Source organism: Rhinopithecus bieti, unplaced genomic scaffold (genome assembly GCF_001698545.2).
Source record: "Rhinopithecus bieti isolate Rb0 unplaced genomic scaffold, ASM169854v2 scaffold_32008, whole genome shotgun sequence".
NCBI lineage: Eukaryota > Metazoa > Chordata > Mammalia > Primates > Cercopithecidae > Rhinopithecus > Rhinopithecus bieti.
The window spans coordinates 3691147-3712587 of NW_016814433.1; the positions used below are offsets into that span (position 1 = coordinate 3691147).

Consider the following 21441-nt stretch of genomic DNA (forward strand, 5'->3'; position numbering starts at 1 on the left):
GAAAGAAAATGGTAGTGCTGCTTGGTGCGGTGGCTCATGCCTGTAGACCCAGCACTTCAGAAGGCCGAGGCTGGCGGATCACGAGGTCAGATCGAGACCAGCCTGACCAACATGGTGAAACCTCGTCTCTACTAAAAATTCAAAAAATAGCCGGGCTTGGTGGCAGGCGCCTGTAATCGCGGCTACTCAGAAGGCTGAGGCAGGAGAATCGCTTGAACCAGGGAGGCCGAGGTTGCAGTGAGCCGAGATTGCACCATCGCACTCCAGACTGGGTGACAGAGCGAGACTCTGTCAAAAAAGAGAAAGAAAGAAAAGAAAGAAAAGAAAAGAAAAAAGAAAGAAAAAATGGTGGTGCTATTACCAGAAATAAAGGATGGATACTGAACTGGCAAAAACAGCAGATGTCCACTATGATGGGAGAATCCCAAGATCCAAATCAACTCAGGGAAAAGGCACTGAGCAGTTACCACAGGCCTGACACTCTGCTACCCTTCTCCCCTGACAGATAGCTGGATCGTCTCAGTTAATTCTCTCAGCGATCCCATGAGATATTGTTGTGAACTGATCTGAGCCAATCTGTCCCTTTGGTGGGTATCAATAGCATTTCCCCACCGCCTGGTAGAAGTTGGAGATGCAGGATAATTCTGCTGCACATACAAATATCTACTACAGAAAATTAGCAAGCAGGTTCAAAACGGTTCATGCAGCCTTAATGAAGTCCCTGAACCCTAAAGGGAAAGGTCACCTGAGGCAGATGCAGCAATCCCCCAGACACAAACTTGCCACTCACATAAAAAGTATGAGTGTGGCCCGGCGCGGTGTAATCCCAGCACTTTGGAAGGCCGAGGCAGGTGGATCATGAGGTCAGGAGTTCGAGACCAGCCTGACCAACATGGTGAAACCCCATCTCTACTAAAAATACAAAATTTAGGAGGGTGCAGGGGCCGGCACCTGTAATCCCAGCTACTCGGGAGGCTGAGGCAGGAGAATCGCTTGAACCAGGAAGGCGGAGGTTGCAGATCACACCACTGCACCCCAGCCTGGGCGACAGAACAAGACTCCATCTCAAACAAACAAACAAACAAAAAAATTGTGAGTGTGGATGAGGGAACTGAGGCAGAGAGAGGGCAAGTGACCTCCTGATAAGAGAAAAAAAAGCACTGGGACCGCGGCAGGCAGTCTGGCTGCAGAGGTTATTCCTATAGTCCTGGCCCTGGGCTAGGGCTCACATAAGCGAACTGAGATCTGGAAACCAGCAGCATCTAGTTGATGTTTGAAAAGATGGATGAAGTGACCCAAGGAGTAGTGATCACCGGCACTTTTGGGGCAAGCAGAGGAGACAACCCGGTATTATGTCACCAGTAACTGACACACTGCAGGTACTCTAAGTATTCATTGAATGAATGTAAAAAGGAACAACCAGAACAGTACAGTAGTAGGCAAACCAGGGGAACCACTGTTTCAAAACTAAGGGAGAAAAAAGTGCAAAAGAGGGGAGTGGGCCAAATTCGGTGGCTAGTGCCTGTAATCCTAGCACTTTGAGAGGCCTAGTGGGGAGGATGGCTTGAGCCCAGGAGTTTGGAACCAGCCTGGGCAACAGAGTGAGACCCTGTCTCTATAGAAAATGTTAAAACTTAACCAGGTGTGGTGGGGCTCACCTATAGTCCCAGCTACTTGGGAGGCTGAGGCAGGAGGATCATCTGAGCCTGGGAGTTCGACGCTGCAGTGAGCCATGATCCCACCACCACTGCACACTACACTCTAGCCCGGGCAGCAGAGTGAGACTGTCTCAAAAAAAAAAAAAAAAAAAAAAAGGGGTGGTCAACATACCATATGCTGAAGAGAGGTCAAACTCAAACTCAAGTCTGAAAAGTGACTCTGGATTTGGGAAGGAGAAGTCATTGGTGATAATCAGTTTCTTGAGGGTGTACTAGTAGTTTTTTAACAACCAACTCCAAAAACAAATGTATCCATGTATATACATAAGTGTATGACAAATTGTACTGGTATAAAGTACAGATAGCACAAAATTTACAAATAAAAAGGCCAGACGCGGTGGCTCACGCCTGTAATTCCAGCACTTTGGGAGGCCGAGAGGGGCGGATCACCTGAGGTCAGGAGTTCAAGACCAGGCTGGCCCACATGGTGAAATCCAGTCTCTACTAAAAATACAAAAAATAGCAGCCAGGCATCGTGGCACCTGCCTATAATCCCAGCTACTTGGGAGGCTGAGGCAGGAGAATCTCTTGAACTTGGGAGACGGAGGTTACAGTGAGCCGAGATCAGTGCAGCGCACTCCAGCCCTGGCGACAGACCAAGACCCTGCCTCAAAACAAAACAAAAGCAAAAAAACCTGTTCCTATTGAAAGAGTATCATCCTAACGGGAACCATTCTGTACACAAGATTACACACAGATTTTTACTGATGTGCAGTGTCTCCTAACAAGAAGTAAGCGTCAAAGTATCAAACGACAAAGAATAATGGGAGTGCGTTCGCACAATCCTACCTCCTAAATTCCAGAAAACAACAAACACTAAGTCACAGTTTTCAACGCCAGATATATTTCGCGAGATCACAAAATAGCGAAATACGGAAAATAACGCATTCATCGCATAATTACGTCACCCAAAATTCTGACAATAAACACAACACAAACAAAAGCGATCGTCAGGACGAATCAGATAGGAGTAATCAGGGTGTTGCAGGTCCCGATTACGCAGAGACGTTAATCACGTTTCATGCATTCTCCAATCATCATGTTCTAGAAATCTGTCCTCCAACGGAGGAACAGGTAAGGATTATCCCACCTGACGATACTCCTAGATAACCGACATTCCGCACTCAGTCAAAAAGATTCCGGTCACAGCTAGGGTGAGTTCATGACGTGTTGGTATCAGTAACCCCACTACTTAGCGTCCTTCCAGTTGTATTGCCATATTTGCTTGCACATTTTTAAAATAACTTTTTTTTATTCGGCTGCCGAAAAGGAATAAATTATTTTTTCCCAGAATGCTCCGATCATTTACGTGCTGGACGTTCTAACTGTACGCACTTTCTATTTACATATCTCCGCCCACTCCCTTCCGCCAGACTCCTACCGTAATAACCAAAATAGAAGCGATACCAAGTATCTTACGGTCTGCAGGACTAGAAAACAATGTTGCTTCTTTTTTTTCTTCAGTAGTTTCGCCATCTCAATTGTGCCCTGAAAACTGTATATGTCTTAATCTTACTACAAAACATATTTTATTACCAAGCACTAAATACAATGCGGATAATCCCAGACTCAAGACGTAATTATTCCAACACATATCCTCCAGCAGAAGCAGTTTCCGAGGGGAGGACCGAGGCCTATGCCTTCCTTCTTCCAGGAATACGAAGCGGCCCTTGCCCCTGTAGCCTTCGTCCTTAGGTTCCCGTCATGAAGGTGCTCAGAAAGGTTTCTTTTTCAGCCCAAAGACGGTGACGAATAAAGTCATTTCAGTGACAGCTGGAAGGGCACTACCGAGGCAAGTGGTAGATTCAGAAACCCTTTCAATATAAATACCCAAATCTCCAAACCAGAGACCCCACCCCTGAAAGTGTAGGGCAGGTGGCATGGGGTGGGGGATGAAACTTCAAAAGACTACAAGCTTTAAGTGGATCTGGTATCTCACACATGGAGGAAAGGGCTGGGTGGGGAAAAACCTTCAGGTTTAGGGTCAGCCTCCCTCCCTCATTCCCGAATATTGGATGCTACCACACCTGCAGAAGACAAAAATGTACCAATACGTAGTGCACTCCCAACGCTCGAATACGAAGAAGGACAGGGCCACGGATGCACTGCAGTGAGCCCCAATGGCTTGGGAAGGCACCAGAGTTAAGGAAAGTCTTTGGATCGACAGATAGTGAGGGGTCAGAAAAGGCCAGTGGTGGGGTTGGCATCTGCATTCAGGTTCATTTCTTGCTCCCTCACCATATTGCCAGGGCTAGAGTCAGCATCCCTGACTTCTGAATTTTAGGACAGTCATGTGAGGAGAGACCAGAAGTGACTGCAGCAGAAGGGATCTCAGGCTACCCTACCCCATATCTAGGGGCCAGCCTGGATCCTTCAGATAAGAGGTCAGAGTAGGCTCTCCTGCTATGCCACACAGGAGTGCTGAGAGCGACTTGATATGCGCTGGAATCAGTCTCCAGTGTCCTGGTCCTCCTGGTCCACAATTCTCTGACCCATGTGCCTCGCTTTCTTTGCCTCTTCTGAGTTCCCAGTGCTCGCTTCCGTTGTCTCTTCTGAGTTCCCAATGTGCTTTATATCTTTCGTTTTTTGCCGGAGTCTTGCTCTGTCGCCCAGGCTGGAGTGCAGTGGCACGATCTCAGCTCACTGCAACCTCTGCCTCCCGGGTTCAAGCAATTCTCCTTCCTCAGCCTCCTGAGTAGCTGCGATTACAGGAGTGCGCTGCCACACCCGACTAATTTTTGTATTTTTAGTAGAGACGGGGTTTCCCTATGTTGGTCAGGCTGTTCTCGAACTCTTGACCTCAGGTGATCCACCTGCCTCGGTCTCCCAAAGTGCTGGCATTACAGGCGTGAGCCATCGCACCCTGCCTGTGCTTTCTATCCTTACACACTCCCATAGCACAGTGCTTATCACACTGAATTACAGATGTGTATCTACCTCCTCCTCATGGTTAAAAAAAAAGTGGGGTTTTTATTATTACTATTATTTTTGTAGACATGGGGTCTAACTATGTTGCCTCCTGCGCGGGCCTCCCACAGTGCTGGGATTACAGACGTCAGCCAACGTGCCTGGTCAAAAACTGTATTTTACTCTCATTTCGGAATTTTAAGTGCCTAGTAAACAGCAGGATTTAGCACATGGTTGAAGATTTTGAACTGGAGAGACTGGGTACAGCAGACACCATTGTGTCAGGTGGCTGAAGGGAGTCCTGATAGAAACGGGTCGTGTGGGAAAGGTGGGCAGGCAGAAAGGATACAGATGAGGCTCTGGGTGCTGTTGAACATGGAGACTCCTGAGAGGAAACCGGCCAGCTCCACTGCAAAGAGGCCCAGGGTGACAGAAAGCGCGGCCACCAGCCTGCAGAGAGGAAGTGGACTGCCCCAGGCCTTTGGACTTCTTCTAAGACCCCTCCACTCCCACCACCTCTTTGTTCTGGCCACCCCGTCCCAAGAGCTCACTGAATGTCCTGCTTGTCATACTCCTCGGGGGTGAACCTGAGAGGCAGGCAGGCCTGAATGTTGCTGTCCTGGGAGCAGGGCAGAGAGGAAGAGACGTGAAAAAGGGGCAGGCTGCTGGGCAGGCCTGGGGGCGGCGGGACACGAGAAAACACAAGTGGGTAAGACACTGGGAGAGGGGCAGGGTGAGGCGGGGACGACTCCGAGATGGGAATAGGGGCGGACCGAGGGCAGCCGTGGGTCTTACCCGGGACCAGAATAAGGTGATGACGACCACCAGATGCGCCAGGAGCGTCAGGAAGCGAGAGGGCACAAGCCCTGAGATCCGGCCCATGGCCCTTGGGAACAAGAGCGGCGGTCTCTGAGGCTAGGAGTTCAGAGACTGCGACTCCTGAAGTCCATCAGCAAGCGGACAAATCTAGACGAAATCCTCCTTTCCGCCAGCTCAGGCACCGCCCAGTTGCCTTGGTAACCGCGTACGTGGGCGTGGCGCCGCGTTCTCGGAAAACCTCGCGAGGGCAGTACATTCTCCATCTGCTGTGGGTCTTTCAGGGCTGACTCAGGTCAGGGGTACCCGAAGGAGCTTCTAACCCAACGGCTGGGTACCCGTGCGCAGCCAGGCCCTTTGTTTCTCAGAGGGTGCGGGGTGGCACAGCCCCGCAGCGCCCTATCTGCCCACGCAGGGCCGACGAACGGAAACCCACCCTGGCCTAGCCTGGGGACACCTCTGCTTCCGCGGTTGCCCACGCCGGGAGCGGTCCCCAGCCCCAGCTACGCTGCCCAGTTGTGGATCACTTGAGATCACTCCCACCGCCACGCCGGGCTGAGGTCCCCGCCATGCCGAAGACTCACACCCGCTCCCCTTCCCCTTCTCCTCATGCCTTTAACTTCCCACCAAGCGGGGCCTGAGAAACAAGGGACCCGAACGTGGAGAGGCCGGTGTTCCTGGACTGCTCTGCAGTTACAGATTGTCACAGAGCCCCTGGTTGTCTGAGGACCCTAGGCCTGAACCTTCCTTGAGGAAGACTGATTTCTCTCAGACTACTTTGCTCAGTTTGGTGAGGGATTTGCAGAGTGCGAAAAGTGGTCAGCGTCCTTAAACTAGCGTGGGAATAAGAGCAAAGCAAGGTGGTTGGAAAGGTGGGAGTGGACGAAGGGAATGATACGGTCCCTGCGTCTCTGGAAGGCTTGGAGCCTACGGGAAGGGAAACTCAACTTAGATTTCTTTATCTCTTGGAGGTGCTGGGCCTCCGACATTGCCCAGCTACAGTCCAAGAAGCTCTTATCACCGGCGACGTCATGACTTTTGGGCCTCAGCGCAGGTCCCTGCAGATCTGAAAGTTCTTCTCTAATTACTCAGTCAAGTCCCATCCACAAGGAAACTCCCGGCCCATTTCCCAGGAGAACAATCTCTTCCTCCTTCCCACTCCCCATCTCAGTGCCTTTAGCCAGACTAAAGTACAAGCCCAAGAGGCATTTCTCATTCCTTCAACAAATATTTTTATATATTTATTTATTACCTAGTAAGGGTATTCTAGTCAGGGAGATCAACAACAGACATACAAACAAATAAATCCGTAAGATAATAGGTGCTACAAACAGGGATACGCGGGCCGGGCACAGTGGCTCACGCCTGTAATCCCAGCGCTTTGGGAGGCCCAGGAAGGCGGATCATCTGAGGTCAGGAGTTCGAGACAAGCCTGACCAACATGCTGAAACTCCATCTCCACTAAAAATACAAAATTAGCCGGATGTGGTGGCGCGTGCCTGTAATCCCAGCTACTCGAGAGGCTAAGGCAGTGGAATCGCTTGAACCCGGGAGGTGGAGGTTGCAGTGAGCCGAAATCGTGTCATGGCACTCCAGCCTCTGCAACAAGAGTGCAACTGTCTCAAAAAAAAAAAAGAAAAGGAAACGCTAGAATTATAATTCTATAAAATAGGACATTTATAATTCTATAAAAATAGGGCATTTATTCTTAAACTTTATTTTAGAAACTTTGGCCAAAAATTGACCGGGAGCGGTGATTCGCACATGTAATCCCCGCACTTTGGGAGACTGAGGCAGGGAGATCACCTGAGGTCAGGAGTTCGAGACAAGCCTGACCAACATGCTGAAACTCCATCTCCACTAAAATACAAAATTAGCCGGATGTGGTGGCGCGTGCCTGTAATCCCAGCTATTCAGGAGGCTGAGGGAGGAGAATTGCTTGAACCCGGGAGGCAGAGGTTGCATTGAGCCAAGATCGTGCCACTGCACTCTCGCCTGGTGAAACAGAGCAAGACTTCGTCCTCCAAAAAAAAAAAAAAAAGGAAGAAAAGCAAAAATGCACTCTGGGGCAACAGAGACGAAAGCTCATGCCTGTCAATCCCAGCTACTTTGGGGAGGCCAAGAGAAGTATATGCTTGACCCAAGAGGTTTGAAGCCAAGTCTGAGGCAACATAGTGAGACACCTCTCTCTAATAGAACAATAATAAAGGCCTGTTAGTTGGCTGGCCATCGACGCCTGTAATCCAGCACTTTGGAGCAGAGGCGGGCAGAGTCATCGAGGTCAGGAGTTTGAGACCAGCGGTGACCAACATGGGTGAAACCTCGCTCTCTATTAAAAGTACCAAAAAAATTCAACCAGGCGGTCGGTGGCCATGTGTCTGTATATTCCCCAGCCTACTACGGGAGGGCTGAGGCAGAGAGATCATCGTGAACCAGGGAGGCGGATGTTGCAATGAGCCAAGATCTGCCACTGCCTGCCAAACTCTGGACGACCAGAGCAAGACCTACATCTCAAACTACTATGCTGATATATATATGTATTTAAGTTAATATATATTTATATATTTATATATTTAAATACACACACACATACATTCAGATATACCTTTTTAACGAAGTTTTAGGCCGGGAGCAGTGACTCACGCCTGTAATCCCAGCACTTTGCGAAGCCGAGGCGGGTGGATCACCTGAGGTCAGGAGTTCAAGACCAACCTGGCCAACATGGAGAAACCCCGTCTCTACTAAAAATACAAAACTTAGTCGGGCGTGGTGGCACGCACCTGTAGTCCCAGCTACTTGGGAGGCTGAGGCAAGAGAATCTCTTGAACCCACAAGGTGGAGGTTGCAGTGAGCTGAGATCGCACCACTGTACTCCACCCTGGGTGACAGAGTGAGATTCTGTCTTTTAAAAAAGGAGTTTTAAACAATAAACATTAATATTTTCTGAGTCTTATATAGTATTATCATTAAGACATGAAATTGAGGAAAAAAAGGAATGATTTATAGGATTGAGAGTCCCTAAAGTGTTGAACTCTTATATATTGAAACTATGTGATGACATTTTCATATAAACCATCTCTTTAAAAGACAGCACAGCCTTTTCTTCATATTGGAGACAATGTAATCACCAAAACTTGCTTTTATCCCCATGAAATAAAAGATTGTGATTTTTCTAGACTTTACTGAGGAGTTATTATTATTGTGTTTTTTTTTTTGAAAAGAGGTTCAACAAAGTGTCTCTCTGTCTCTATTTTTTTAGACAGGGTCTCACTCTGTCATTCAGGCTGGAGTGCAGTGGTATGATCATGACTACAGTGATCCTCGACCTCCCGGGCTCAGGTGATCCTCCTGTCTCAGCCTCCGGAGTAGCTGGGACTACAGACGTGTGCCTCCATGCCCACCTAAGTTTTGTATTTTTAGTAGAGACTGGGTTTCACCATGTTGGCCAGGATGGTCTCCATCTCTTGGCCTCGTGATCTGCCCGCCTCAGTCTCCCAGCACCCAAAGTGCTGGGATTACAGGCGTGAGCCACCGTGCCCGGCCTTTTTTTTTTTTTTTTTGAAACGGAGTTTTTACCTTTGTCGCCCAGGCTGGAATGCAATGGCATGATCTCGGCTCACTGCAGTTTCCGCCTTGCGGGTTGGGTGATGCTTCTGCCTCAGCCTCCCTAGTAGCTGGGATTACAGGTGCCCACAACCATGCCCAGCTAATTTTTGTATTTTTAGTAGAGACGGGGTTTCACCATATTGGCCAGGCTGTTCTCAAACTTCTGACTTCTGACTTCAGGTGATCCAACCTCCTTGGCCTCCCAAAGTGCTGGGATTACAGGCGTGAGCCACCATGCCCGGCCGGTTCTTTTCTTAACTGTTGGACTCGGTCAAAGTTCTGAAGATAGTTTCAAACCTCCCTGCTCTCAGGATGGACAAGGAAACCTATCAAGTTTTCTCCTTTGAAATGACCCCCATTGCATTTGATTCCTAAAATGAGTAATAGTAATGACACCTAATTTACAATGAGAGATGAGCTTTCTGTATTCTCCAATGCAGAAATTACAGCATAGCAAGCATTCAAACGTTCTTAGGAGACAGGATAAAAAGACTGAAGTTTCAGCCTAGGCAACATGGTGAAACCCCATCTCTACAAAAAAGTACAAAAAATTAGCCAAACATAGTGGTGCACAGCTGTAGTTTCAGCTGCTTGGGAGGCTGAGGTGGGAGGATCACCTGAACCCATGAAGTGGAGGCTGCAGTGAGCCGTGATCACACCACTGCACTACAGCCTGAGCAACAGAAGTGAGACCTGTCTCAAAAGAAAAAAAAGACTGAAGAACTCTTCATGCTTTTCTTCCCTGTCTGTAACTTACATGCATTTTTGACCTAGACCTTCAGAGGTGAGCTCCCTTAGTGAGGGGTTCATCAAATATAAGTGTTCACAGATTAAAGAAGTTGTTGGCCAGGCGCGGTGGCTCACGCCTGTAATCCCAGCACTATGGGAGGTCGAGCTGGGGGATCACCTGACATCGGGAGTTCGAGACTCAGCCTGACCATCTCTACTAAAAATTAGCCGGGCGTGGTGATGCATGCCTGTAATCCCAGCTACTCGCGAGACTGAGGCAGGAGAATCCCTTGAACCCGGGAGGGGGAGGTTGCGGTGAGCCGAGATTGCGCCATTGTACTCCAGCCTGGGAAACAAGAGCTAAATTCCGTCTCAAAAAAGAAAAGAAAAGAAATACTGATGTTTGTGGTGGTCAAAATTAGAATAGAGATTCCCTCTGGGAAGGGAGGAGTGGGGATCCGTAGAGAAGGGACATGTAAGAACCTTGAGCGAAGGAAATGTCCTATATGTTTTTAAAGAGTTGTGATTTGTGCATGTGTATGTATTTGTCAAAACTCATAAAATTATAGACAATATTTATGTGCCCTCAAACAGCTGAAATACCGATATTTTTCAAAAGTTTTACATATCGATGCCAGAGCTCTTCCCTGGACCATTTAAATCAGAACCTCCGAAACCGGGGGTTGTGCGTGGGTACATTCAAAGGCTCCGCAGGCGATTGTAAAAGTGCAGCCGGGGAGGAGACGCGCTGCTGGGGGAGCAACTCTCTCACCCCTTCAGGTGCCCTAGGCTCTGGCACTGCTCCATCACTTTCCTTCTGGTTCAAATCCTTCCATCCGTTTCTAGGCAGGTCGGTCCGGGCTGGGCTGTAAGTAGCTCGGGACTCTCTATCTGGGCGTTGGCAGGACGCCGGGGGCCAGGAGGGACAGACCGCTGAGCCTGGATTCCATAGTCACTGCCCTGGGGTGCCACCCCCCCGGCTTGCCCTACAAGGCCGCTCGGCGAGCGCAGATACGATCCCGCAACTGTTCTGAGGGACAGGAATGCCCTAGGTGCCCATCCATGCCTCGATCCATGACCCCGGCCTCCTGGGGGCACAGTGGTCATGGGGAGAACTGAGGGGCTGACTGGCCGGCCGACCTCGTGGCGCAACGGTAGCGCGTCTGACTCCAGATCAGAAGGTTGCGTGTTCAAATCACGTCGGGGTCAGCGAATACTTTTCTTCTACTTTTATTAACTCCCCTTAATTTAAACTACGGTCGAGCTTCAGCGTTCAGGCCATTGAAGAATCAATATCCTCTTGGGTCCTGAACGGAAGGGGTTTCTGGCACGAAGTTCCGAGGCCGCCCCGTTTGGGCAGCCCAACCTTCTCGCGGGCGTTTTTGCGATGGATCCGGATACCGTAATTCTGGGCGGATAACGCGGCTCCTCAGGACAGGAGCAGTTCTAGACTTCTCAGCAGAGGGAGGAGGTTCGGACGATCACGCATGGGAGAAGTCGGTCTTTGGTCTGTGAGTCCTCTTTCCAGTGCTGAGCTGGTTCCTTCAAAATGTGCAGCCTTCACGACAGAGGCGAACCCCACTTGCGGGAAGTTCAGGTCCGAGAGATGTGAGATGCGGAGGGCTGTCCGTAAGCCGAAATCAGACCGAAGACGAGGTGGCCGAGTGGTTAAGGCGATGGACTGCTAATCCATTGTGCTCTGCACGCGTGGGTTCGAATCCCATCCTCGTCGGCTACGGAAGCCCTGTGGTCCGAGCTCAAGTTTTGTAACATCAAAACTAGGATTTCTCTTGTTACTCCGAGTCACTCCGTTCAGTTTTCGTGTCTTTCCCAGCTGCATCCATCCTTTCCGCATTTTCCAATGCGGCCGACTTTTTGTGACATTTTTGTATTCATGCTCTGCAATTGAGCTGACCTGGCCAAGGAAATAAGATCCCAGACGCCCTTCCGGCGGCGCCGTGGCTTAGTTGGTTAAAGCGCCTGTCTAGTAAACAGGAGATCCTGGGTTCGAATCCCAGCGGTGCCTCAGTGTTTCCCCACGCTTTTGCGAACATTAAACATTGCGAGGAGAGTTGCAGAGCCTCATAACTTCCAGCCTATATGGCTTACTCACATGACCATCTGTCTTCTCTCGGTACATCTGCGACACGCTGTTGGGATTTTTGCTCTTCGTGCACATTGCACTTGAGCCTCGACTTGCAACTACCCCAGTCGCATCATCTGTACTTGCCAGTACTGTGACTTGTCTGTTCCTCGTCTAGGTGCTTAGTCAGTTTTTGTATTCTGTTTTCATTTCTGATAAAGAAGTCCTACAAATATAGGTTTATTACGAGAGGACTGAACAATATTGTAACTAAATAACTTTATTTCAATCCCCTGCCAGTAGCTGGCCGGTTAGCTCAGTTGGTTAGAGCGTGGTGCTAATAACGCCAAGGTCGCGGGTTCGATCCCCGTACGGGCCACAGCGTGAAACTTTTCAAAAGCAGGATTCCGCTGTCTGTTTTAGAGCCAAACAACATCACTGGTGAAAACCAGCGAAACATTTCCAATCCCAGAAGAGGAAGCGTTTTGGAGCGCATTCTAAACTGGGCGTGTCTTGAGAGGAAAGGATTGAGAGAAACCAGGGTTGTTTCACGATCTTTGCTTCTACATCTTAATGGCCATAATATATGGCTCCTGAACTTACTGTGTGAATTGTAAACAAAAGGCTTTGGGACTAATTTGTCTCAAACCATGTGACACAGATCTGCAGAGTGTGGGAAATGGTCAGGAATGGAGCTGACAAGTGTTCCCAGTCTTCCTTCAGAGGTAAGATGTCCGTCCAATCCACCCAGCCCCTGCCTATTCATCAGGACCTGAGAAGACAATTTCTTCCCCTTCTCTTCTAGAGCACCTTTTTTTATTTTACGTTTCTGTGGTTACTGGATCTCTGGGCCCCTGTGAGTGATGATCTATGTCCTCACATTTCCCTTCAGACCAGATGCTTGAGAGCAGGAACCATATCCTTCCCCATAGAGCCTGAGACACCCCCACCCCCACCCCACTTCCAGCACCAGCCCCAAGGGAGCTGCGTGAACAACACCGACCCTCATTCCCATTGCTTTGGCTTATTAATCACTGTAACCCCACACAGACTCAGCCTCAGCCTTCGCAGCAGCAGCAGCAGCACTTTAATTCCACAAAATCTCAGAAAGCCAAAACTGATGAGAACACTCCACAACAGATGGGCTTCAAAACCAGCAACATTCTACCTGAACCCTGAGAGCAGTGAGACGTCTCCCACCTCACCCACCTCCGCCGTGCAACCCATTCCTCCTAGCTGCACCCCGGTTCTGGCTGGGGAAGTGATATGGTAGAGGGCCAGAGGGCAGAAGCAGAAGGCTATCCATCCGCAGGGGTGCATCCTTGCCTGCGGTGTGTTTGGCCAAGGACGGCTCAAGCTCCCACAGCCCCTGGCACCTGAGATGTGGCCACTGAAGTCAGGATAGCCACAGTGGGGGCTGGGGCTTCCTCTGTCCCTTTCTCCTGATTACATGTGGGAGTCACGTCCTCACCTTGAAGCAGACCTAAAGCCCTGTGTTCCCAGGGCTGGTGCTCTAGCTAGGGAGGAGAGTTGGGAAGAACAGGGTAGCTACAGATGGCCAACTGTATAAAAGCAGAGTAACATCCCTTCCCACCAGGAAAGCCGTTACAACTTCCCCATATACACCAGCCTAAGGCCCAGCGAGTGGGCGCGGGCCAGCTGAACGTATCTGGAAGAGCCTCCAACCCACAGGCCTCCCCTCAGTGGGCACTTCCCACGAGGACTCCCTGAAGAGTCCTTAGGGTCCTGCTGGGCCCTGCCCTGGCCAGGCCCGGCCTCTCCTGTCCTCCTGGTCACTTGCACAGGGCCTCCAACACCTCCAGAGTACGTCGGATATCCCGGACTTGGCGAGCCAGCCCCTGAACCGGCTGCAGAGCCCGCTCCAGCTCCTCGCAGCGCGCCAGCAGGGTGTACATGCCCTTGATGCTCATGTCCACGGCTTCACCTAAGGAGTCCACAGCGTCGCGGTAGGTCTGGATGCAGCCCACGCTCAGCGCCGTCAGCTCCTGCACCGCGCCACCTAGACCGCGAAGCAGACGGTCCACCCGGCCTCCCAGCTCCCGACTCAACCGCTCCAGATCCCGCAGCACCTCAGGGTCGATGGGGGGAATGGCTGGTGTGGGTGTGGGTGCAGGCGCTGGGCAGGGCCGCGCAGGGGCAGAAGGAGGGGGTGGAGGGGCGCCGCTCAGACGGATCTTGAGTTGCAGGTTGTTGGCGACAAAGTGGGTGAGGTCGCCGTGGCGGCTCACTGTGCCCTCGAGCTCCAGGGGACTGGAGATGGTGGCGCGGCGTCCACCGCCCGCGCCGGACTCGGCACTGCCTGAGGACCCGGCGCCACCGCACGCCTCGCTCAGCCCGTCCAAGCTGCGGCTGTCCTGAAGGCGGCTGGAGAACGAGCGGCCGGCTCTGCCGCCCGCGGCCGCCTCCTCGTCGTTGTCTTCCTCCTCCTGCTGCTCAACATCCATCCCGCCGCCTGGTCCCCCTCGACGGCAGTCCCTCCCGGAGGCGGGCTTGCCCTCGGGCGGCGCCGGGTCCTTGTGCCGGAAGGACAGGGACGGTTCGTGCTCTGCACCCGGCGCCCCACTGAGGCTCCCGGCCCCAGACGGCGTCCCTTGAGGGCCGGGCTCTTTCTCGAGAGCCTCCCGTTCCGGTCGGTGGACGACGCCGCAGCCTGACGTCTTCGGGGACGTCCTGGGGTGGCGGTTCGCGCCCCCAGCGTTCTCGGCCTCTTCCTCCCCGGACACCCGGAGGCCTGAGGGCGGCTCAGAGGACGTTCGGCCCGGTTCGCCGCCGAAGATTGCGGCCTGCTGTTCCGCTACAGCCAGAAGGTCCGTCTCGGGCCCGGGCCGCCCCCGAGACGACTCCATACTGCAGGTGGGGGCCGCAACCGAGGAATTGGTTCGCCCCGGCTCCGGAGGCGGTGGCTGCGCCTTTAAGGGGCGTTGGTAGAGGCGCGCCGATTGGCAGCGGTTGACAATGGTAAGGACAGGAAAAGCATTTTGATTGGTCGCGGCGACCAGGAAGTCCCGGAAGAAGAGCTGTTACTGCACAGCGGAACACACGTGAACGCCGGCTGGGTGGAGAGAAGGAGGTGACAGCTGCTCCCGTCGCCCCGCCCTTTCTGAAAGCTGATGGGGCAGATCTTAAAGACCAAGGTCCTCAAATTTCTGAGTCCCGCAGGGTGGGGCTTAGATTTTTTCTGCCTGCAATTGAACACCCCCACAGTGATTGCTTAGCAAAAACACCAAGTGGGGAGCCCACTTGGGGTTCCTAGAGAGGTTCTTAGGATGGAAATGACATATCCTGCTTGGACCATTGGGGTTGAACCTACTTGACTAAGGAAGGAGGAAACCAGAAGTCCAGCATGAGCATGAATGGTTTGCTCTATCTTTCTTGGTTAACAGACCTAACCATTGAACTGCTCAGAGCGACCCATTGTGGTCAAGGCAGCGGCCTCTGGGCTTTCCTATGCTTTTGCCACTCTTGTTCTGTGTCTCTTGCCCCTTTCACATTGAAGGGTCCCGCCCCTTAGAGGATGGCGTGTGATTTTGCCACGAGGTAAAATATTCAACAAATGAAATGATCACAAATTTTGATATGTGCTATACAGGAAATAAAGTGTTGAGATTGAGAATATAACTGAGTAGGCACTAGTTTAGATAAGGGGTCAGGAAAAGACCTCTTCGGTGGGACTTTTAACTAAAAAGAACCAAAAAGACCCAGCCACCCTCCAGGCAGAGGGAAGAAAACTTGAGCTACCTCTCAGAGACAAAGAAGTCTTGACGTATTCAAGAAAGTGAGGTGAGAGGGCAGGAGACATTGGGACTAAAACAAAATCCGCAAGGTAAGGGGAAGGATTTTGAGCTAAGGAGCTGAACAGGCAGCAGGGGCCACGTCATGCAGGGGGCCTTGTAGTTCCTGTTGGGGAATGGAGATTTCCTCTAAATGCAATGGTGCAGCAGACATTGGAAAGGTTGTAAATTGCAACACATAGCCAAAGCCCAGAGACATCAGTATTTTTACTTATTTATTTATTTATTTGTTTGTTTAGAGACGGAGTCTCACTCTGTCACCCAGGCTGCAGTGCAGTGGCGCGATCTCGGCTCACTGCAACCTCCGCCTCCTGGGTTCAAGCGATTCTCCTACCTCAGCCTACCAGGTAGCTGGGATTGCAAGCGCCCGCCACCATGCCCAACTAATTTTTGTATTTTTAGTAGAGACGGAGTTTCACCATGTTGGCCAGGCTGGTCTTAAACTCCTGACCTCAAGTGATCCACCCGCCTCGGCCTCCCAAAGCGCTAGGATGACAGGCGTAAGCCACCGTACCCGACCAGACATCCGTATTTAATAAAAACAGTTTGCTAACTCTCCTTAGCTGACAAAGGATGTGGTTGTTTTTTCCATTTGGATAGAGAGATGTCTTGAGGCAGTGTCATGCCAACATTCAGAAGTGCAACTCCCCAGAACTTCCCAGCACTACTATCCCCAGGTGCCTGCCAGGGTCCTAGCCAGTCAACCCTAATGATAGTAGCTCAAAGTTTCACTACGCCTGAGGAGTCCACAATTGTCAGCTGTCTGTATCTTATAGTCACCTGCAGCTTGACAAAACCCGTCATTCCTTTGCTCTAAAAAAAAAAAAAAAAACCTGAAAAGCTCATACATTGGGCTGGGTAGGTAGATATTCTTTAGAAGATGGGAGGCCTTCCCTTGAGAATGGGAAGCTGAGCACAGGAAGAGAGTGATGTGATGGGATTCATGTTTAGGGATTATAGGCTGTTGTAGAAAATGTTTGCAAGGGAGACGGTAGACCAGTGAGGAGGTGGTTCCAAGTACCAGGTGATAGTAGCTCAGTCTAGCAGGATGTGGATGGATGCATTCTAGATGTATCTTGAAGTTGTTTTTTGTTTTTTGTTTTTTATTTTTGAGACGGAGTCTTGCTCTCTTGTCCAGGCTGGAGTGCAGTGGCACAATCTTGGCTCACTGCAACCTCCGCCTCCCAGGTTCAAGCATTCTCCTGCCTCAGGCTCCTGAGTAGCTGGGATTACAGGCGCGTGCCACCATGCCCAGCTAATTTTGTATTTTTAGTAGAGACCGGGTTTCACCATGTTGGCCAGGCTGTTCTTGAACTCCTGACCTCATGATCCGCCTGCCTTGGCCTCCCAAAGTGCTAGGATTACAGGCGTGAGCCTGTATCTTGCAGTTTTTAGAGGACAAATGGGCTACCCACCCTCTGTCTGTGTAGGGGAAGCTCCTCACTCTCCAACTCTCCATTCCCTGACTTGTTGGTGCAATGACAGCCAGGGACAGGCACGTGACCCAAACATGGCCAATTAGAGTACTTCATCCTTCTGACTGCAGATTGGCTCAGGGAAGAGCACATGACCCAAGGTATGACCAGTAAAAATCCTCCACAGTGTTGTTTGTTTGTTTCTAGCTTTGTGGACAGTGTGAGACGCCTTTCTGTTCTCTTGAGAACTCAAGCTGGGTATCAGCTTTTCCATCTTTCATGTCCAGGAGATAACTGTCTGTAGAAGGAAAGAATGAGGCTGATAAGGAAGAGAACCAGAGACGAAAGATGAAGAGGTATGAATTCTGAGAGCGTTTGAAATCCTGTACCAGCCTGAAGATAGCCCCACCTTTATCCTTCCTGTGATTTGGTTCCTTGCCCCACCCCTATCGCACCACCTCCCCGGCAAAACCTTGTTTCTTCCTACGGTGACTTCTGTCTCAGTAAATGACAACTCCATCTTCCCAGTGACTAAGACCAAAAACCCTGGAGTTGTACTTGACTCCTCTTTTTGTCATAATCTATGGCCAATCCTTTAGGAAATCTTGTTGGTTCTGCTCGAAAATATATCCAGAATCTGACCACTTCTCATCCTTACCATTGTTTCTGCCCTGGTCCAAACCACCATCATTTTTGGCCTGGATAAATGAAGTTGCTTCCCAAATGGCCTCACTTCTTCTACCCTCACCTCTCTACAGTCTATTCTCAATAGAGAACCAGAATGATCCTTTAAAAATGTAAATTAGCGGCCAGGCGCGGTGGCTCAGGCCTGTAATCCCAGTACATTGGGAGGCCGAGGCGGGCAGATCACGAGGTCAGGAGATTGAGGCCATCCTGGCGACCACGGTGAAACCCCGTCTCTACTAAAAATACAAAAAAAATTACCGGGCGTGGTGGCGGACGCCTGTAGTCCCAGCTTCTCGGGAGGCTGAGGCAGGAGAATGGCGTTAACCCGGGAGGCGGCGGAGCTTGCAGTGAGCGGAGATCGCGCCACTGCACTCCAGCCTGAGAAACAGAGCCAGACTCCGTCTCAAAAAAAAAAAAAAAGTAAATTAGTGGCCAGGCGCGGTGGCTCACGCCTGTAATCCCGACACTTTGGGAGGCCGAGGTGGGTGGATCACGAGGTCGGGAGATCGAGACCATCCTGGCCAATATGGTGAAACCCCGTCTCTACTAAAAATACAAAAACATTAGCCGGGTGTGGTGGCGGGCGCCTGTAATCCCAACTACTCTGAAGGCCGAGGCAGGAGAATCACTTGAACCTGGGAGGCAGAGGCTGCAGTGAGCCAAGATTGTGCCACTGCACTCCAACCTGGCAACAGAAGGAGACTCCATCTCAAAAAAGAAAAAAATTAGCCAGACATGGTGTTGCACACCTGGAGTCCCAGCTGCTATGGAGGCTGAGGTGGGAGGATTGCTTGAACCCAGAAGGTTGAATATGTAGTGAGCTATCATTGGACTATTGCACTCCAATCTGGGCAACAGGGTGAGACCCTATTTCAAAAAAGGAATTAACTGATTAGGTTAAAAGAGTTATGCTCCTCCTGGAGCTAGGGATGGGTCAGTTCCTTCCAAATTCAAACAGTTGCAACATAATGGGGAAGGCAGGAGGGGCTGTCAGGAGGCTACCACAGTGTCCACTACAGTAGGGTTCAGTGAAGTATGGCCCAAGGGCCAAATCCAGCTCAACACCTGTTGTTATATGGCCGTGAGCTAAGAAAGTTTTTATGTTTTTATTTGGTTGTTTGAGACCGAGTTTCAAGTTTCGCTCTTGTTGCCCAGGCTGGAATGCAGTGGCACAATCTCAGCTTACTACAACCTCTGCCTCCTGGGTTCAAACAATGCTCCTGCCTCAGCCTCCCAAGTAGCTGGAATTACAGGCATGTGCCACTATGCCTGACTAATTTTGTATTTTTAGTAGAGATGGGAGTTTCACCATATTGGTCAGGCTGATCTTGAACTCCTGATATCAGGTGATCCGTCCGCCTCAGACTCCCAAAGTGCTGGGATTACAGGTATGAGCTACCCTGCCCGGCTGTTTTTGTATTTTTAAATGGTTGAAAGTAATCTAAAGAATATGAAAGTTGGCTGTGCACGGTGGCTCACGCCTATAATCCCAGCACTTTGGGAAACCTAGGCGGTCGGATCACTTGAGGCCAATAGTTTGAGATCAGCCTGGTCAACATGGCAAAAACCCTGACTCTACAAAAAGTACAAAAATTAGCCAGGAATCCGGGCGTGGTGGCTCACACTTTGGAATCCCAGCACTTTGGGAGGACGAGGCGGGCGGATCACCTGAGGTTAAGAGTGCCAGACCAGCCTGACCAACGTGGTGAAACCCTGTCTCTACTAAAAATACAAAAATTAGACGGGCATATTGGCGGGCGCCTGTAATCCCAGCTACTTGGAAGGCTGAGGCAGGAGAATCGCTTGAACCAGGGAGGCGGAGGTTGCAGTGAGCCGCGGTTGCAGTGAGCCAAGGTCGCTCCATTGTACTCCAGCCTGGGCGATAGAGTGAGACTTCATCTCAAAAAAAAAAAAAAAAATCAGGCGGGCGTGGTGATGTGTGCCCGTAATCCCAGCTACTCAGGAAGCTGAAGCATGAGACTTTCTTGAACCCAGGAGGCAGAGGTTGAAGTGAGCTGAGATCGCACCACTACACTCCAGCCTGGGTGACAGAATGAGACGCTGTCTCAAAAAAGAAAAAAAAAATGTCAAGGTCTATACATTTTTATTGGAACACAGTCATGTTCATTCACTTATGTATTGTCTTTTTTTGTGTGTGGTTTTTTTTGTTGCTGTTGTTTTTGAGATGCAGTCTTGCTCTGTCGCCCTGGCTGGAGTGCGGTGGCGCCATCTCAGCTCACTGCAACCTCCGCCTCCCGAGTTCAAGCAATTCTCTGCCTTAGCCTCCCAAGTAGCTGGGACTACAGGCATGTGCCACCACACCCGGCTAATTTTTGTATCTTTAGTACAGAAGGGATTTCACCTGGTTGGCCAGGCTGCTCTCAAACTCCTGACTTCAGGTGATCTGCCCGCTTCAGCCTCCCAAAGTGCTAGCATTACAGGCGTCAGCCACAGTGCCTGGCCTCCAACAGCCTTTTATTTTATTATTTATTATTATTATTATTTTTTGAGATAGAGTCTCACTCTATTACCCAGGCTGGAGTAAAGTGGCACCATCTGGGCTCACTGAAACCTCCGCCTCCGGGGTTCACACCCTTCTCCTGCCTCAGCCTCCCCAGTAGCTGGGACTACAGGCACACGCCACTGCGCCGGGCTAATTATTTGTATTTTTAGTAGAGACAGGGTTTCACCGTGTTAGCCAGGATGGTCTCGATCTCCTCGTGATCCGCCTCGCCCCGCCTGGCCCGCCTCAGCCTCCCAAAGTGCTGGGATTACAGGCCTGAGCCACTGCACCCGGCCCCCAACAGCATTTTAAAATAGAGTTTTTAGAAAGTAAAAATTTATATGTACGGGCCAGGCATGGTGGCTCACACCTGTAATCCCAACACTTTGGGAGGCCAAGGCCGCGGATCACCTAAGGTCAGGAGTTAGAGACCATTCTGGCCAACATGGTGAAACCCCGCCTCTACAAAAAATGTAAAAATTAGCTGGGTGTGGTGGCGCGTGTCTGTAAACCTAGCTATTTGGGAGGCTAAGGCAGGAGAATCGCTTGAACCCGGGAGGCGGAGGTTGCAGTGAACAGTGATAATGCCATTGCACTCCAGCTTGGGCGACAAGAGTGAGACTCCATCTCAAAGCAAACAAACAAAACTAAATAAAACAAATATCTATGTATATTAATGCAATTGGGAACAGCCCATGTTATAGGTAAGAAATGACTATTATTTCCATCTTAAAGACTCACAAAAGGCCAGGAGCGGTGGCTGGCCAGGTATGGTGGCTCATGCCAGTAATCCCAGCACTGTGGGAGGTCGAAGCAGGTGGATCACTTGAGGTCAGGAGTTCGAGGCCGGTCTGGCTAACATGGTGAAACCCCGTCTCTACTAGAATCGCTTCAACCCAGGAGGCGGAGGTTGTAGAGAGCCAAGACAGCACCACCGCGCCCCAGCCTGGGTGACAGAGTGAGACTCTGTCTCAAAAAAAAAAAAAGACTCACAAAAATACGAAAATTAAATAACTTGGCCGGGCGCGGTGGCTCAAGCCTGTAATCCCAGCACTTTGGGAGGCCAAGACTGGCGGATCACGAGGTCAGGAGTTCGAGACCATCCTGGTTAACACGGTGAAACCCCGTCTCTACTAAAAAATACAAAAAAAAAAACTAGCCCGGC

The 21441-nt window shown here is 50.6% G+C and overlaps 2 protein-coding genes and 4 non-coding genes across 10 annotated transcripts; 4 read left to right on the forward strand and 2 right to left on the reverse strand.

Annotated features, from left to right (window-relative positions):
- Positions 1-2337: 2337 nt before the first annotated feature.
- Positions 2338-5627, reverse strand: TMEM107 (transmembrane protein 107). 5 transcript variants are annotated; one of them, XM_017850578.1, is made up of 5 exons: positions 5421-5627; positions 5177-5244; positions 4975-5075; positions 3767-3842; positions 2338-3502 (listed from the first exon to the last, which is right to left on the reverse strand). In XM_017850578.1, the coding sequence occupies exons 1-5, from the start codon at positions 5505-5507 to the stop codon at positions 3433-3435; spliced, it is 402 nt and encodes a 133-aa protein (XP_017706067.1). In that variant the 5' UTR covers positions 5508-5627; the 3' UTR covers positions 2338-3432. The 5 variants fall into 5 exon arrangements, with proteins under 5 accessions (XP_017706067.1, XP_017706065.1, XP_017706064.1 ...); XM_017850576.1 differs by having other exon boundaries at positions 2972-3502; positions 3746-3842; XM_017850575.1 differs by having other exon boundaries at positions 2972-3502; positions 3746-3842; positions 4975-5093.
- A 5286-nt stretch (positions 5628-10913) lies between these two features.
- TRNAW-CCA (transfer RNA tryptophan (anticodon CCA)) lies at positions 10914-10985 on the forward strand. Its single transcript has one exon. It is a non-coding gene; the product is annotated as a tRNA-Trp (tRNA).
- A 441-nt stretch (positions 10986-11426) lies between these two features.
- TRNAS-GCU (transfer RNA serine (anticodon GCU)) lies at positions 11427-11508 on the forward strand. The gene has a single exon. It is a non-coding gene; the product is annotated as a tRNA-Ser (tRNA).
- A 220-nt stretch (positions 11509-11728) lies between these two features.
- TRNAT-AGU (transfer RNA threonine (anticodon AGU)) lies at positions 11729-11802 on the forward strand. The gene has a single exon. It is a non-coding gene; the product is annotated as a tRNA-Thr (tRNA).
- Positions 11803-12164: 362 nt separating this feature from the next.
- On the forward strand, positions 12165-12238 carry TRNAI-AAU (transfer RNA isoleucine (anticodon AAU)). Its single transcript has one exon. It is a non-coding gene; the product is annotated as a tRNA-Ile (tRNA).
- Positions 12239-12911: 673 nt separating this feature from the next.
- BORCS6 (BLOC-1 related complex subunit 6) lies at positions 12912-15493 on the reverse strand. The gene has a single exon (XM_017850690.1). It carries the CDS (start codon positions 14724-14726, stop codon positions 13653-13655), a length of 1074 nt encoding a protein of 357 aa, XP_017706179.1. The 5' UTR covers positions 14727-15493; the 3' UTR covers positions 12912-13652.
- Between the last annotated feature and the right edge of the window lie 5948 nt (positions 15494-21441).